Source organism: Pimephales promelas, chromosome 9 (assembly GCF_988280905.1).
Source record: "Pimephales promelas chromosome 9, fPimPro1.hap1.1, whole genome shotgun sequence".
Classification (NCBI taxonomy): Eukaryota; Metazoa; Chordata; class Actinopteri; order Cypriniformes; family Leuciscidae; genus Pimephales; species Pimephales promelas.
In genome coordinates, this window is record NC_142777.1 from 20,540,385 (window position 1) to 20,555,229 (window position 14,845).

General features: G+C 37.6%; 1 protein-coding gene across 2 annotated transcripts; it reads right to left on the bottom strand.

Annotated features, from left to right (window-relative positions):
- Positions 1 to 424: 424 nt before the first annotated feature.
- Positions 425 to 12,076, bottom strand: pdlim3b (PDZ and LIM domain 3b). 2 transcript variants are annotated; one of them, XM_089134835.1, is made up of 8 exons: positions 11,787 to 12,076; positions 6,826 to 6,977; positions 6,343 to 6,427; positions 4,487 to 4,674; positions 3,728 to 3,910; positions 1,918 to 2,045; positions 1,551 to 1,662; positions 425 to 1,408 (listed from the first exon to the last, which is right to left on the bottom strand). In XM_089134835.1, the coding sequence occupies exons 1-8, from the start codon at positions 11,877 to 11,879 to the stop codon at positions 1,219 to 1,221; spliced, it is 1,131 nt and encodes a 376-aa protein (XP_088990961.1). In that variant the 5' UTR covers positions 11,880 to 12,076; the 3' UTR covers positions 425 to 1,218. The 2 variants fall into 2 exon arrangements, with proteins under 2 accessions (XP_088990961.1, XP_039504403.2); XM_039648469.2 differs by lacking the exon at positions 3,728 to 3,910 and having other exon boundaries at positions 431 to 1,408; positions 11,787 to 12,074.
- Between the last annotated feature and the right edge of the window lie 2,769 nt (positions 12,077 to 14,845).

The window sequence follows — 14,845 nt, forward strand, 5'->3', positions numbered from 1 at the left end:
GAAACAATCGCTCATTTAAAAAATAAATAACAAATTTTAAGTTTTCTAAGTTTAAATGCTCGCCTTGCTCTGTTCTGTGATGCGCGTTTGTGACTCACCTATTCAAACTCGTTCATCAAAATGAATGAATCTTTTTTCCGAGTCATTTGGTCATTCAACGAACGAAATGAACGAATTAACTCTGAAAAAGATTTGTTCATTTTGATGAACGAGTTCGAACAGGAGAGTCACGAACGTGCATCGCAGAACAAAGCAAGGCGAGCATTTGAGCTTATAAAACTTAAACTTTGTTATTTATTTATTGATTGAGCGATCGTAAGCTATTCGCTTGATAAGACCCTTATTCATCGTCTGAAATCGTTTAAAGCCTTTTGAACAGTTTGCACTGAAACTGTCTTTTGGACCTTGAACCGTTTGGTTCCCACTGAATTCCATTATATCAAAAACCTTCATTTTGTTTCGACTGAAGAAAGAAATACATGGACATTTTGGATGACATGGGGGTGAGTAAATTATCAGCAACAGTTTTTTCAAAAGTGAACTACTCCGTTTAGTTCATTTAAAATCACCGGAATTGAAGAAAGTAAAATCAGCATAAGGAATATTCATAGAAATGTTGGTATTCAGCTGAACAAAAAGTAAAAAGAAAAAGAGTTTTGTACTGATAAACAGATTACATTGCTTATTTCTTACAGTTTATGCGTATTACCCAAGTCGCAGTGAAGCAACCATATATGCACCAAATGTAATTGTTCAGGGACAAGTTGTGAGAAAACGCACCAAAGAAAGTGATTCAATCTTTGCTGCAATTTTCTAAAATACACAGATTATGTTCAAAATATCCGTTTTTATTCTCTTCCTTTTCTTGCTTGCAAATCACATAAGGTACGTAACATGGATTTATTCATAGTTGTTCCTAGTGCCCTGTGAAATAAGTTGGGAGTGTCACGTCAAAATCTGAACACAAGTAGACACAGAAGAGCTATTTGAATTGCATGTTAATACCAGGTGTAAACAGTAATGATATTATCACTTAAAATGCTGTGGTATACAGGGTCAAAAAGTTGCCTTGCATTCTGTTTTATAAACTTATATGTAGTTTGACGGTTTGAGCTCTATTCTTACACTAATCACATAGGGCCAATAAGGGCAAACGATACAAATTGTCTACGGTAATTTCAACTGTCAGTTGTGTGAGTTCTGTGTTTCTCCGTCCCTCTAAGCAGTGGGATATACAGTAACTAGATCATGTCCCTCAGGTGGGGTCATTCTCATTCGAGCATGGGCTTCACAGTACAACTGTCCCTCCACAAAAAAGTAGCCCTTCTGCTTCAAGTTCACACCACAGTCTGAGCACACAAAACAGGCTGGATGGCGATACTTGTCCCGAGCTTTCACCACCGTTCCTCTGTAAGCCAGTTGTAGAAACAGTGTCATTTAATGAAGTAGTTAAAATGCATGAACACCATTCATTGTAGAAGAGTTTTCTAGAAAATCGGTAATATATTCTCAAAGAACACACCATTTGTGCGGTCTCATGCTGTACTCACACAATGCCGGTGCCACATTTATCACAGAGAGGCAGCTTCTGCAGCGAGGCTGTGGCCGCTTGTGGTTTTGACACTGGGGCTTTTACACTTCTTGTCACCATGGGCCTTGTGCCTGTCAGATGAATGAAGGAAAGAGGTTCAGATACACTTTGGAAATGTGAAATACTCCCTCATATAAACTCATCTGAATCCAGACCATTAAATGAACAGCAGGCTCTGACTGATGTCATTAGCACAATTGCTAAGGGATTTTTAAGTCAAATTGAGAATAACTTTGACTTCTTCATCGGTTCTACTAGCTGTAATTTCTGTCTTATGAATTCAACATTGCACCCTTCTAAAGACAGGTGGTGTAAAGGCAGCTCACCATCACTCTCGACATAGTCTTGCAGGGCCTTAAACGATCCAGACTGGCGTGGTTCGTGTGGCAGCTCATGGTCTTCTTGGAGCATTCGGTATACATGGGATTCTTCAATAGATGTCAGGGGTTTAGGGCTGAAAATGGATAAAAGGCAGATGCACATAACGTGAAAATTACCATTCGATGGTATATGAAAGCTTGACAATGCACATTATGTGTATTAGAGTAATGGCTGTTTTGGCAGAAAGAGAAAAACGACCGAAAATATATGCTGCCGCACCGCTAAGCGTTCATCACTCAGGTTTCACTCTCGCTCTAGCCGTTATCAACATGCTCTATGCTGGTTAAACGGATCTACTATTACAGACCATTTTTCGGCACTAGTCTTTTCTGTATTAATTGCTAAGTTTCACTATCAATTCGGTATTTGCTCACTATTATCTGAATGCACAGAACAGCCGCACACACCCGAAGGCCGCGCACATAGAGAAGACAGCACGTGAATTGATTTCTTTTTTGCATCTTTGTGTTCTTGAATGGACACATACACATAAACTTATGCCAACATACCAATCTCAGCAAGTATTCTTGTAAACACAGTCGGTTATGTCTTAAATGAATGTAAAGAGTTGAAAAAGAAATCGGATGTGTATCACTACAGTATTAGATTTGTGCATTCGGTCTTAAAGTGACAGCAATCTAGAAATACCTACTGCTAAGTCATTAATGTTAATCAAACAACAAAACACAGCTTTAACAAAGATTAATTTAAATTAATTTAATTTAAAGATTAATTTAAATAGAGTGAACACAGTAATACATATTATATGTATATAATACAGACATTTGTAATTTTTTTTACTGTATTTAGTGTATTTTAAAATACCCACCCATTCAGTATCATTCAAATTATTGAATTTCATTCAAAAATAAGCAAATGTAATATATATATATATATATATATATATATATATATGTAATTAGCATAAACATGCTGTTGATTTCCACAGTAAATAATTTTGACATGTCTCTCTTTTGACCTGTGATGTCTATATGGGACAAGGCGTTCCAGAGGGTTTAACAGCAAAAACTGCAATGTTGTGTAAATTGTAGAGCTCTCTTAATTGTGCTTTCTGCAGTTAGGCTACTGTTTTAAGTCGATTAACTTAATTAATGTTTTCTGGCTTTATAAGAGGCTAAAAGTTGCCAAGCAATTTTATCACACTAGTCTCATATAAATCCATAATGTCTGCATGTGCATTTATTTTAAACAATAGTTTTTTTTTTCATCGAGCGTTATTAAACTTGATAATTTGTGACTTAACACAATTCATATTGAGCAAAACCTATTTATTACACTCTTAGAAGAAATGGTTCTATTTAGAACCAGAAATGGTTCCATCTCCCGCTTCATACATGGAACTCCAAAATGGTTCTATATAGGACCATTTTTGGGGGTAAAAGGTTCTATTGGCCAAGTACGGAACCCCATGGTTCTATATAGAACCCAGAGGAACCCTTTTTTAAGAGTGTATAGAACCTTTTAGGGGTTCCAAATACGTAGCGCTGATAGAACCTTTTAAGGTTCTATATAGAACCCTTTCTTCTAAGAGTGTATGAAGAAATTTCCATGATTTAATATTTTATTAATATCAGTGTCTTTTCCAGATCTGCAGAAAACAACTGAAAGTTTTCCCGTTTTTCATCTATAGGAACCATGTCAACCTGTTTTTTTTAAAGCTTACTGTATCAGCATGAGCTGGTAGATTTGTACGGGGGTGTAAAGCAAGCGTGATGGAAACAAAGCTCTGGTTACCTGGGCGATGTCTGCCTGACTACCGTGGACACCTGAGCCTGCTGCCGTGTGTTTGAAACATTGTCTGCTGAGTATAATGCAATGGGGCAGTTATACTGTGCAGAAGGAGCTGCCTTGGACCCAGCCGATGGGGTGCCAGGCATCTGAGCTACATTTCCCATCAGCGTCTGGGATGTACTGTCACTGGAATTGTGTAAGGTCAGTGTATAATAGCCAGATGAACCAAACCAGGAAGCAATCAAATCAACACAGACAATGAAAAACAAGACAGAAAAGAATGGAAGAAGTAGTTAGAGATGTACATAGAGCTTCATATTGTGCTTCTGCTGTATCAGCAAGTTTGTTCCAATTGTCATATGAATGTAAAATGTAATAATTCTACTCGGATTATGTGACATATATGACTACATGCAGGGTGCTTTTTGTCTAATGACCTCCTTTGGCTTGCAGTTGTGAAGGGCTTTGGTCTGACATTAAACTTGTGTTCGAAGTAATCAACGTCCTGTAAGACATAAGAGTGAAGATGTTAATAGACAGGTGAAAAGAGGAAAAGTCCCCCAAGACCCAACACTGCAGCCCCAAGTGTGGATATTTGTCTGCTATTACGTTGGATATTCTATCCAAATGCTTATATTCAGGCTGCAGGAAGTCGTGTGGGGACTTCTGCCGTGTGTTAGTGGTAAGTGGGCAGCCGGTCTACAGCAAGCAGAGGGAAGTGTCTTAGTCCATATGGCTGGGGTGATCCAAGTTGGCACTCACCCCTCAGGCTTTTCATGCACTAGACCCCGGATCTGTCCTTGCAGGGCGTCCTGGATGTTATCTTGAGAGTAGAGGCCTATGGGAGTGTTGTAGGCGGAGCTCACCACCTGTGTTTTGTCATCCAGACTGGCGGCAGCCACAAAGGGCTGTGCTCTTCTGTTATGACCTGTGCCAATAGGTTTATACTCCTGCATGTGTAGGACAGATGGACACACTACATACTTAAAGCCCCACACAAACACCCAACGCATTCTCATCCTTTAGCATCATATAGAACGCTATATGACAAAAAGGCGCTATACTACACACATGGCACCCGTTATCGTTAATATAACACGTGCTGTGAGGGCTAAGTTTAGGTGTGGGGTAGGGTGTGCGTGTCATATTCACGCTAAAGGATTTATAACGTTTTGGGTTCGCGTGTTATATTAACGATAAAGGGTGCCATGTGCGTAGTATAGCGCCGTTTTTGCATATAGCGTTCTATATGACGTTAAAGGATGAGAACGGGCTGAAACACCACATTCTTCAGATGTGTCTTTTTGTTACCTAAATGAGCGTAACTTCTCGAACAACTTTCATTATTTAATGGTTCCATTTTTGTGTGGTTTGTGTGCATGTGCGTTTGTGTAAGTATATCTATATGGCTTTATTTTAATTTATATTGTGTTGGAAAAGGGCAAATCTACCTTTGCTCAAACAAAACATAGCAGTCTTGCACAACTTTTAAAAGGGTTACTCCACCCAAAAAGGAAAATCCTGTAACACTTTATTTGAAGGGATGTGCATAAGACTGACATGACACTGTCATAAACATGATGGAGTCTTTATGTATGTATGTATGACTGTTGTCATTAAGTGTCATTCGGTATATTTATGACAGTTTTAATGCAAAGTTGACATTGTTTAAAATGTCTTTGTTATGACAACTTGACATTAACCAAGAAATCATAACCTGTCAACCTGTCACAAATATGTCATAACAGGTCTAATTATCAAACTTAAAGAAGTTATTTAGCTTTGTGTTAACATTACATTACCCTGTCCCTGTCATATGTAATGGTTGGTTTTAACTTTGGTTGTCATGACACCATTATAACTGTGACATGAATATTTTACTTGTCCTCAAGTGGAAAACATTGTACTATAAAGATGTCATTAAGGGTTATTACTCTGTCAAATGCTTTAAAAACAGTGTCATTAATATTTCCCCTTACCTCAAGTAAAGTGGAACACGTTGGACTAGTTATGATTTCTTGGTTAATGTCAATTTGTCATAACAAATACATTTTTGTCTTTGTTAATGCCAAGTTGTCATAACAAAGACATTTTAAACAATGTCAACTTTGCATTAAAAGTGTCATAATGTACCGAATGACGCTTAATGACAACAGTCATAAAACATTCATAAAGACTCCTTCATGTTTATGACAGTGTCATGTCAGTCTTATGTACACCCCTTCAATCAACCATAGCTTTTGGATTATTGTCGAGAGTTCATGAGTTCCCCCTTTATGTAAACACCCGCACATTATGCAAGTCATGTGAGAAGTGATTCGGAAGCACAGAGAAGTGACAGTTCTTGCTCAAGTGCTTCACAATGCGTTTGCGTCAATATTAGAATTTTTCACACACACCTACAGTATCTTTATACATATAAAGTATACAGTTTGTGTTATACACGAGAAAAAAAGACATACGTAGATCTGGCACACCATGAGTATATGATGATGAGACAATTTTCATTTTTGGGTGGAGTATCTCTTTAACATGCCTCATGCATATTTTCTTAAGAAAAAAAAGTCTTTAATTATCCTTTTGATTGCTGCATGTTATAAGCATGTTATTACACTTACTTGCTTATCTGCTTCCAAATTGATTTTGAATGGGTTTACTTGCCCCTCTTCTATAACCTTAGGTGACCACAGTTTAGTTTCTGGCCTGCAACACATAATGCACACACTTAGACATGATGTACTCGCTTCCTGTGAAACTGTAAAAAAAGATCAAAGAGCACTAGGGAGGGTCATTACTGGGCAACACGACCATGACCTCTTCTAGATAGTAAAGTAACGTCAACAGCCTGGCATGTACGAGCCAGATGGTTTATAGGAGGGTATTAATCACAGAGGAAAGACACATTCAACTTTGTCATAAATAAAGCTCTGTGGTTACTGATGGACACTTTTATAGCAAGGGTTAAAGACACATTCTTTTGGGACTCTTGCTTACAGTTCTCTGTAACTTTAAAAGGAGGTGAGAGAACATGATATAAAGTTGTTGAAAGACGCCTAACTCTGTTTGTAATGCTATCCTTTAATAAGAAAAGCTCATGGTACCTCTCTATCTTGAGGAAAAGCTGATTGGTGGAGTCTTTGATCTTGTTCTGAGCTTCAGCGTGAGTCACACCGTCTGTGGACTCTCCCTGGATGGCCAGGATGATGTCTCCGGGACACAGGTTGACCCGAGATGCCTTACTGCCTGGGGTCACCTGAAAGCAAGAACCTTTTTTTGTTTTAGTGAATTAATAATTCATGATGAAAATGGTATACACGTTTTTTGTTTTGTTTTGTTTTTTTTCAAAATCAAGAAACTAAAATGAATGGAACATTTCTTAGACTTAGATAAAAAATTCTTACTGCTTTAAATTATTCCTTTTGTTGTGAACCCATTTCAGTGACATCTAGATTTAATGTAAATGGGTGTGGTTTAGGATGGTGGGCTTCTACATCACTTTGGACAAATATGCTAAATGGTAAAAGCATTCAAATTCTTATCAGATGCAAACCTTCTTTTAAAGTCACCGTAAGTTTCCAGCAAACCATGGGACAGATTAGACCTAAACAGAAAGTGACAGGGGTAGAAACAATCTGTTGACCCTCTGGTTTAGAAGTGGACTATAAATAGCACAGCGTGGATATGTCAGTCAAGGCCATGTATCGCCCTCGGGGGGAACACAGTCAGGCCTATTCGTGGTTGATGATCTGACTGTTCTGGCATTCACCCTGCAGCCCGGTGTTTCTCTGCCCTCGCCCTCCATCATGATCTCTTTCATTAATGGAGTCTGACATCATTCCTTACTCCTCTCATCACTGACGGGCTCATTTTCTTAGGTATTCTCATTGTCCCATTAGTCGTTTATCTCATCACCTCGTCCTGTGTGCAGGTCTCGTTCTACCTGTCTCCTCCTGACTCAGCTGCTCTGTTATATCCCAATACCGCTAACTTTCTTCTATATGGGTTTGCCTCTCAAGAGGGGAAGATTTATGCCAGGTCAACTCATGCCAGTTATTTAAGACCAGAGGGTTTTAGTTTTCCATCATCAGTGCTTAATGTCATGAAGATTTGTGATGTTTTATTTCGAATGCATAATTTATTGACTGATGAAGCTAGCAGTGATTAAGCATATTTCCTGTCAAATAACAGTCACGGTGTAATATTTTATTTCCTGATGCCTTTCTCACTTTGTGCACACAACAAAATCATCTTTGTATGTCTGTATTTTCTAGAGAGAATACATCTTTGATGATGTCATTCATTGATCTCTGGCCATATTTAAGGCAACAAACGGAAAAAAAAAACCTAGGCTTTATTTCCCCTGTAGACATCTATTATCGGCGCGTCTGCAGAAAGGTTGACTGTGAAGAAATAAGCACCCAAATTGTTCAGAATGGACACAATGAAAATGAGATTGTTCCCTTGACACTACTCAAGCAAATGGAGGATGTGTTTGGCTGAAAAACAAAGACACTCTGTTTAATAGATGGAAACAAATGGAGCTATGAACTGAGATGAAACCATCGAGTGACTGGAATCTGAGCTTCAGTATAAACAGAAACATGAATATAACATATGTTTTATATATATATATAAGCTATGTAGCACCTGTGCAGAAAAATCCCCAAGGTGACACAAACCCACAAGAGAAGCATGTAAGGGCAAGCTGAGCATTAGACATTATGTTCAGAGCAACATCAGGCAGAATAAATTAAAGTGATTGTTCACCTAAAAATGAAAATGTATTTAACCTCACGCCATTCCAAAGCCATGATTTCCTTTAGTTAAAAAAGTGGGTCAAAAACAACATCATTGTCTAAGTTTCAAAGTATCTTCTTTTTTGTACAGCAGCTATTTCGTTATTTCTTTTTTTTTTTTCTGCCGACTGAACCTACATGGAAACCGACACAAGGGTGATTAAAGGGATACTCCACTTTTTTTGGAAATAGGCTCATTTTACCACTCCCCCAGAGTTTCACCGTTCTCAAATTCAGACGATTTTTTTGATATTTAGAAGAATATCAGTAACCAGACAGTTTCTGGTCTCATTGAATTCCATAGTTGGAAAAAATATAGGCCTATATATATACTATGGAAGTCAACGAGACCAGAAATTGTCTGGTTATACTGATATTCTTCTAAATATCAAAAACAAATCAGCTGAATGGATTCGAAAATGGTAAAACCCAACTGTTTAACTCTAGGGGAGTGGTAAAATGAGCCTATTTCCAAAAAAAAAAAAAAAAAGATAAAAATGACCTTAAAATGATCAAATTGAAAAAGCTCAAGTTTGATGCTTAACCATGAACTATCCCCATCATGCTCTTTAGCAAAAAACTAAATCCCAGGTTGTTTCAGAAGGAATGTCCCTGTAATAAATGTACCGTGTCGCTTTCGGTAAAGTATCTGCTAGTCATTTGCATTTTTAATTCAACAGTATAATTTAGGCAGTCGGATTTGGCTCCTCATAAAAGGCCCATCTGTGCTGGCATGCCCGCATTGATGGAGGCTAATGTTACTCAAATAAGAACATCAGGGCTCAGAGAATGAGAAGAAAAAAAAACACCTTGCTGGCATCAATATGTGTATGATTACAGACAGCGGTTATACAAAGAAACCACACACATTCTGTATTAGTCATCTGTATTTCTCTGCTTGAAAACATGATATATTTAGCTTTCAGGTTCTGGGTATAGACATACACAAAAAATAAGTAATACTCATTCTAAGCCAAATTATGTTTGAGCTGGTTTTGTTGTTTTTGTTTGAAATCAAATCCAATGTCATTTTCACGTGGATGACGTGTCTAAAGCCATTATTTGCAAGGAATGTTAAATAAACCTGATTAGTTTATTTTAAGAATGACATCATTCTGTTCAGCTGAGACTTTACGTTTATTTCACCTGGAAGTTTATTTTCCCCCTAATGTGGCCAAAACCAGTGATCCATTAGAAAAAATACTTTTTTTTTGGATGTTTAATGCTAATAACTTTATCTTGGTATACCATGGTATATTAATAAGGTAATCATTGAAAAAATATATTATATTATTTTATGCCATCTTATATCAGCACTATGCTATACATCCAACAACTTTTTTCCTGTTTTTTTTTTTTGTTGTTTTTTTTTTCAATTCATATTTCGTAAGACCTGCAGTTCTGTTTCTAATCAGGGAGTATGAAGACAGTCATTTTTACGACGACCTCTCTGTTCTCCACTTAATTTTTTTCCCACAATTTATGGTGAACGTCAGAACTGGCTTTCCAGTTGAATATCCTTGAATGTCATGATCAAAGAGCTGCTGTTGATGAGACTGAGCTACTAATCAAACTTCTACATTCCACACATCAGAACGCAGCACTGTTCAGACACAGGCCTGGATAAGAGACAAAAGTCATTATGTAGATGCGGTGTAGCTACAATGCATAGCATTTTCCCCATTCAGACTCCCAACAGAGATTTCTGAGAAGGAGAGAAACAGCCTAAGTTAGATGAGACTGCTTGCACTGTATTTCTGAAAAAGGGAAATTAGTAGTTTTATTCTTGTGGAGCCTAGGATCCTCTTAGCCTTCACCAAATGTGCAGCTGCAGAGCATAAACCTAGCATGCCATTGTACCTGCTTCTTACTCAGTTCAAAATAATTACATATGTGAAATGACACGCTTTCACCACCATCCAGGTGATCGACAAGGAATTAAGTATTAGTCAGTTTCAGGCATTTATGAACAATACTAGTGGATAAGCAGTCTGTTATGGTGCACAATTCTAGTGAATAAGCAGTCTTTTATGGTGCTGAAATATTAACTTGAATGAAAGAGATTGTTCAATTCATCTCTCACAAGGGTGCTGTTAACCTTTGACCTCTTCTGTTACCACAAATGTTCAGACTTCATTGGCTGTTTAAAATATTGTTGGACTAAGAGCTTTGAAATTCATTCAGACAACAGGTGTAGAGATCCCCTCTGGAGCCTGTGTGCGTGCGCGCGTGTGCGTGTGTGTGTGTGTGTGTGTGTGTGCGTGTGTGTGCGTGTGTGTGCGCGCGCATGTGATGAAATGTTTTCCACTCATTTTTGCAAATCAAAAATACAGTCAAATCAGTAATATTGTGAAATATTTTTACCATTTAAAACAATGGTTTTTAATATATTTTAAAATGTTATTTATTCCTGTGATGCAACGCTGTATTTTCAGCATCATTACTTCTTTCTTGTGTCACATGACCCTTCAGAAAGCACTCTGAGCTGATTTGCTCAAGAAATGTTGAAAACATGAATATATATATATATATATATATATATATTGTATATATAGTTCAGATGCAAAAGCCTCTAAATGCCATTTGAAATTTTCTTCTTTAATTATGATTTTTGTCAAACTTGTTCAGTAATTTCACTTAAATAACAATTAATAGGTAATTATCATTGCCATTTAAGTGAAATCACTGAACTTAAATATACAAGCTTGATAAAAATGATCATTCTAGAAGAAAATTTCAAATGGCACTTAGAGGCTTTTGCATCTGAACTCTTCATATATATATATATATATATATATATATATATATATATATATTATGATATATTAATGAAAGTTCAAAAGAATTTGTGTAAAAAAAAATCTAGTAACATTATAAATGATCACTTTTGATCAATACATCCTTGCGGAATGTAAGTATTCATTTCTTAAAATGCACAACTAGAGAAAGTCACATAATAACATAAAAGAAGTGCGTCAATTTAACAAACATAGAAAGTCTCTATTGGGAAATAATTCCCTGACAACCACAGATGTTTCCAAAAATGAATGTCAGTTTGAACTTATGACTCTAAAAATATTTCTCTGACATGTTTCTCACTGTCGTCCTCAGTAACGTCTAAAGTGAGCTCCTGGGAATGTTTTTTTATGTTCCACCCACTGGTTTCTCATGCCCACGCTGGTGTTAGCCAGCACGTCAAAAGCATCGTTATCTCTTGAGTGGATTGTGTGAAGCAGAAGAGACTTTAGCCAAAGGCGTTCACTTACCCGAGTTATGGTCAACGGCTGGTTGAAATCTTTGCCTCCTGAAAGCCGAAATCCCCAAGGGGCTGGCCCTTCTAGTACCACGTTCTGTGGCATTTCTGTCTTTTTCTGTTTAAGTCTTTTTCTCAAAGTTGATCTTGCTTCTTCAGTGCAGTCTCTTCTTATTGGCAAGAGATCTGCAGTTAAAAGAGAATGGTCAGCTCTATCCCTCCCACTACCCTAAAGGAATTGCTCACCCTACCACAACTGGAAGCCGGTGCCTGTCTCTGAATCCCTTTAAAGCATGTGTGTGGGGTTAGGAGAGTGAGTGAATGAAAGAAAGATGATGCCAGGATGCCACTCCTCTTGTGAGGTCATACTGAGAAACTGAGGGTTCAAACTCCCTCCCTCCTTCAGATCAAAACCCAACACCCTTTATGATTAATCATCTTTTCCCATAAGTCTTATCTGTTCAATAACTAAAATCTCCCTTCGCTCTGTCATCACCCCGTGTGCTGTCTAGACTTTCCTTACCGCTGGCCAGACACCTGTGCCTGAATGAGAGAACTCATGAAATTACAGCTGAGCGTTGAGTCAGAGTCTTTGCAGTCGATGAGCAGATTGAGCTATTTACAGAGCACAACAAAACCATATCATGTCATATTGTCATATCAACACAGCACTTATTGCTTTTTTAAACATCTCCTCTTAGGAATGTAAACAATTTGAATAGCACAGCCACATAAGGGAACATTGAAAACTGATTTCAGTTCTAAGTGATAATAATCTCATACAAAAATATGCCTATAAGTAAGGCCCCTTCACACCAAGGATGATAACTACAAAGATATATATATATTGACAGGCAATCAAAATCCATTCTGCTGAAACAAGCTTGAGTTTTTAAAGTCCGCTGGTGTGGACTAACTTTTCGCAATGACTGTTACCAACTGGTGTTTTTTTAGGTGATTTTTATTTATTTATTTATTTATTTTTCACATGTACAGTTCTCAACTTCACACTGGTGTCCTAGAACAGTTAGTGAAGTTCCACATTGATATCCAATAATGTCTGACAAACAGACATAGGCATTAGTTAAATCTGGTTCAGAACATTTACTTTTACACTTTTACTATTTTACATGCCACTGTGCAGCTTTTCAATAGCTTTTCGACTTAATGTAAATGCCTAAATAATGTTGGCAACTTGCTCGCTGCGAGTTCATTGTGTTATTCCTTTAAGGCCGGGTAAGGAACTGAGAAATCAGTTCGGTATTCAGTGAGATTTGATTCATTAAATGTGCTGACAGCTCATATCACCTGCCAAACAGATTAGACTGAGCGGAGCGGGTGACCGGTTTAAGATGGCGGCCCCACGGCTCTCCCGTGCCAATAGGCAGTAGCGGTCAATAGGGGGTCTACCTATATGATGTCTATGGATAGAAAACACCACCCCCGCAGAAGAAGATCAACGCCTACTTCAACATGGCCAGTTTAGCCCCGCCCAGCGATTCGCGCATTACACACATAGCTAAATAACATAGATTCCTACCTTGTGATGACAAACCGGATCGAGCTACCAAGCAATACAAAATATTGTGCAGTGCCTGGTTGTGGAAGAAGACAGTCGCTGCATATGCTTCCTCTGGATTCCAATAGGACTGCATGGATAAACATTATTTTTAATGACGTTCCAGCTGATGAGGTAAACATTGTCGTCTGTTCCCTTCATTTCACTGAGGATTGTTTTGTAAACAAGACTGTATTTGCAGACCGATTAAGAGTAAAGAACCGTGCTGTACCATCTAAATTGGATCTGACGGGAATTGTGCAACACACGGACTCTGGGTCGAATCATGCTGGTTGCCATTTTACAACATTGGACGTTTTCAAAACAATTTCCCCCAAGTGCATCGACGGGTGAGTTGAAACTCATTATAATATGCAAAACTGTTATCCACTCACAGCAGTGGGCGTTTACTTCCAAGTCTTCAGTGCGAGATGCCCATTAAAACCGAGCGTTTTTCAGCTAGGCTCTATATAGGGAAGAAAATAGCCTATTACTTATTCGTTTTGATGTTTTTGAAAGCAAAAATCAAGCAAACGTCATAAGTTGACCTCAGAAAACAATATAATAAAATTTTAAAAGCCAGTTCATGAGCTCTTTAAAAAAAAAAAACAATATTCGCAAATGTCCATTTTCATTTAAAAACAAAAATAAAAGAGAAAAAAGCTTGTTACATAAGCTATATTTTTAAAAGAAATAGAACATTACATTGACTCATACGATTTTTTATGAAGCATAAATGCGTTTTGAAAGAATGTTTGTAAACGTTTCAATATCGTTTAGCTCTTCTAGTGAGCAATTGTGTTACATTCGTGTTGTCTTTTCTTGATTTAAAAATAAAACATTGCAGGTAGACATCATTCATGAAGTAAAATTGCCTAGTTGATTAACAGCCAAGTACCAAAACTTTGGATTCCATTCATTGTTTCAGAGCTGCCATAAGGATTTGGTGTTTCTATTCATTATTAGGCCTACTGTGACACAGGCACCCTATCAAAAAAAAGTGTCCCCTTATTTTTACACTCATGAATATGGATTTTGCAAATATTTCAAATGTTAAAATAGAGCGATTCCCCTGGCTGTCGTCATGTTTATTATGCAAAATGCAGGCACATGCTCACGATGCTTGTTTCCAAAGTAAAGTTTATGTAGCCTAACTACACAGAGAGGACTGTGTACTGTACGTGGCACTGGAGTGGCCTGTGTGCTTTTCATTTGAAGGCCAAACATTCTAAGTTGAGAGCACTTGTATTGTAGGCTTGAACAGCTCCTTGTTTGGTGTGCCAGGGAAGGGCTATTTGTCATGGCCTGAGATACTTCAAATCTCTGAAACCAGAAAATCCTTCTCTAACCCAAGTCATCACATTGTGTACCTTTTAGTAATAGGCCATCCAAACATTTCAATTCTGTCATTTACTCACCCCCACGTTGTTTCAAAAGTCAAGTGGGTTTGAAATGACTTGATTATGAGTAAATTAGGATTGAGGGAAAACAGATTAGTGTGGACGTTAATGGGG

Bases quoted from the DNA above. Each gene is read 5' to 3' on its own strand.
- pdlim3b (XM_089134835.1), bottom strand. From the start codon at position 11,879: ATGCCACAGAACGTGGTACTAGAAGGGCCAGCCCCTTGGGGATTTCGG. The intron at 6,978-11,786 runs GTAAGTGAACGC...TCTTGCTTTCAG, and splicing joins AGCCGTTGACCATAACTCGG to GTGACCCCAGGCAGTAAGGC. The intron at 3,911-4,486 runs GTGAGTGCCAAC...ACACAATTCCAG, and splicing joins GTGCATGAAAAGCCTGAGGG to TGACAGTACATCCCAGACGC.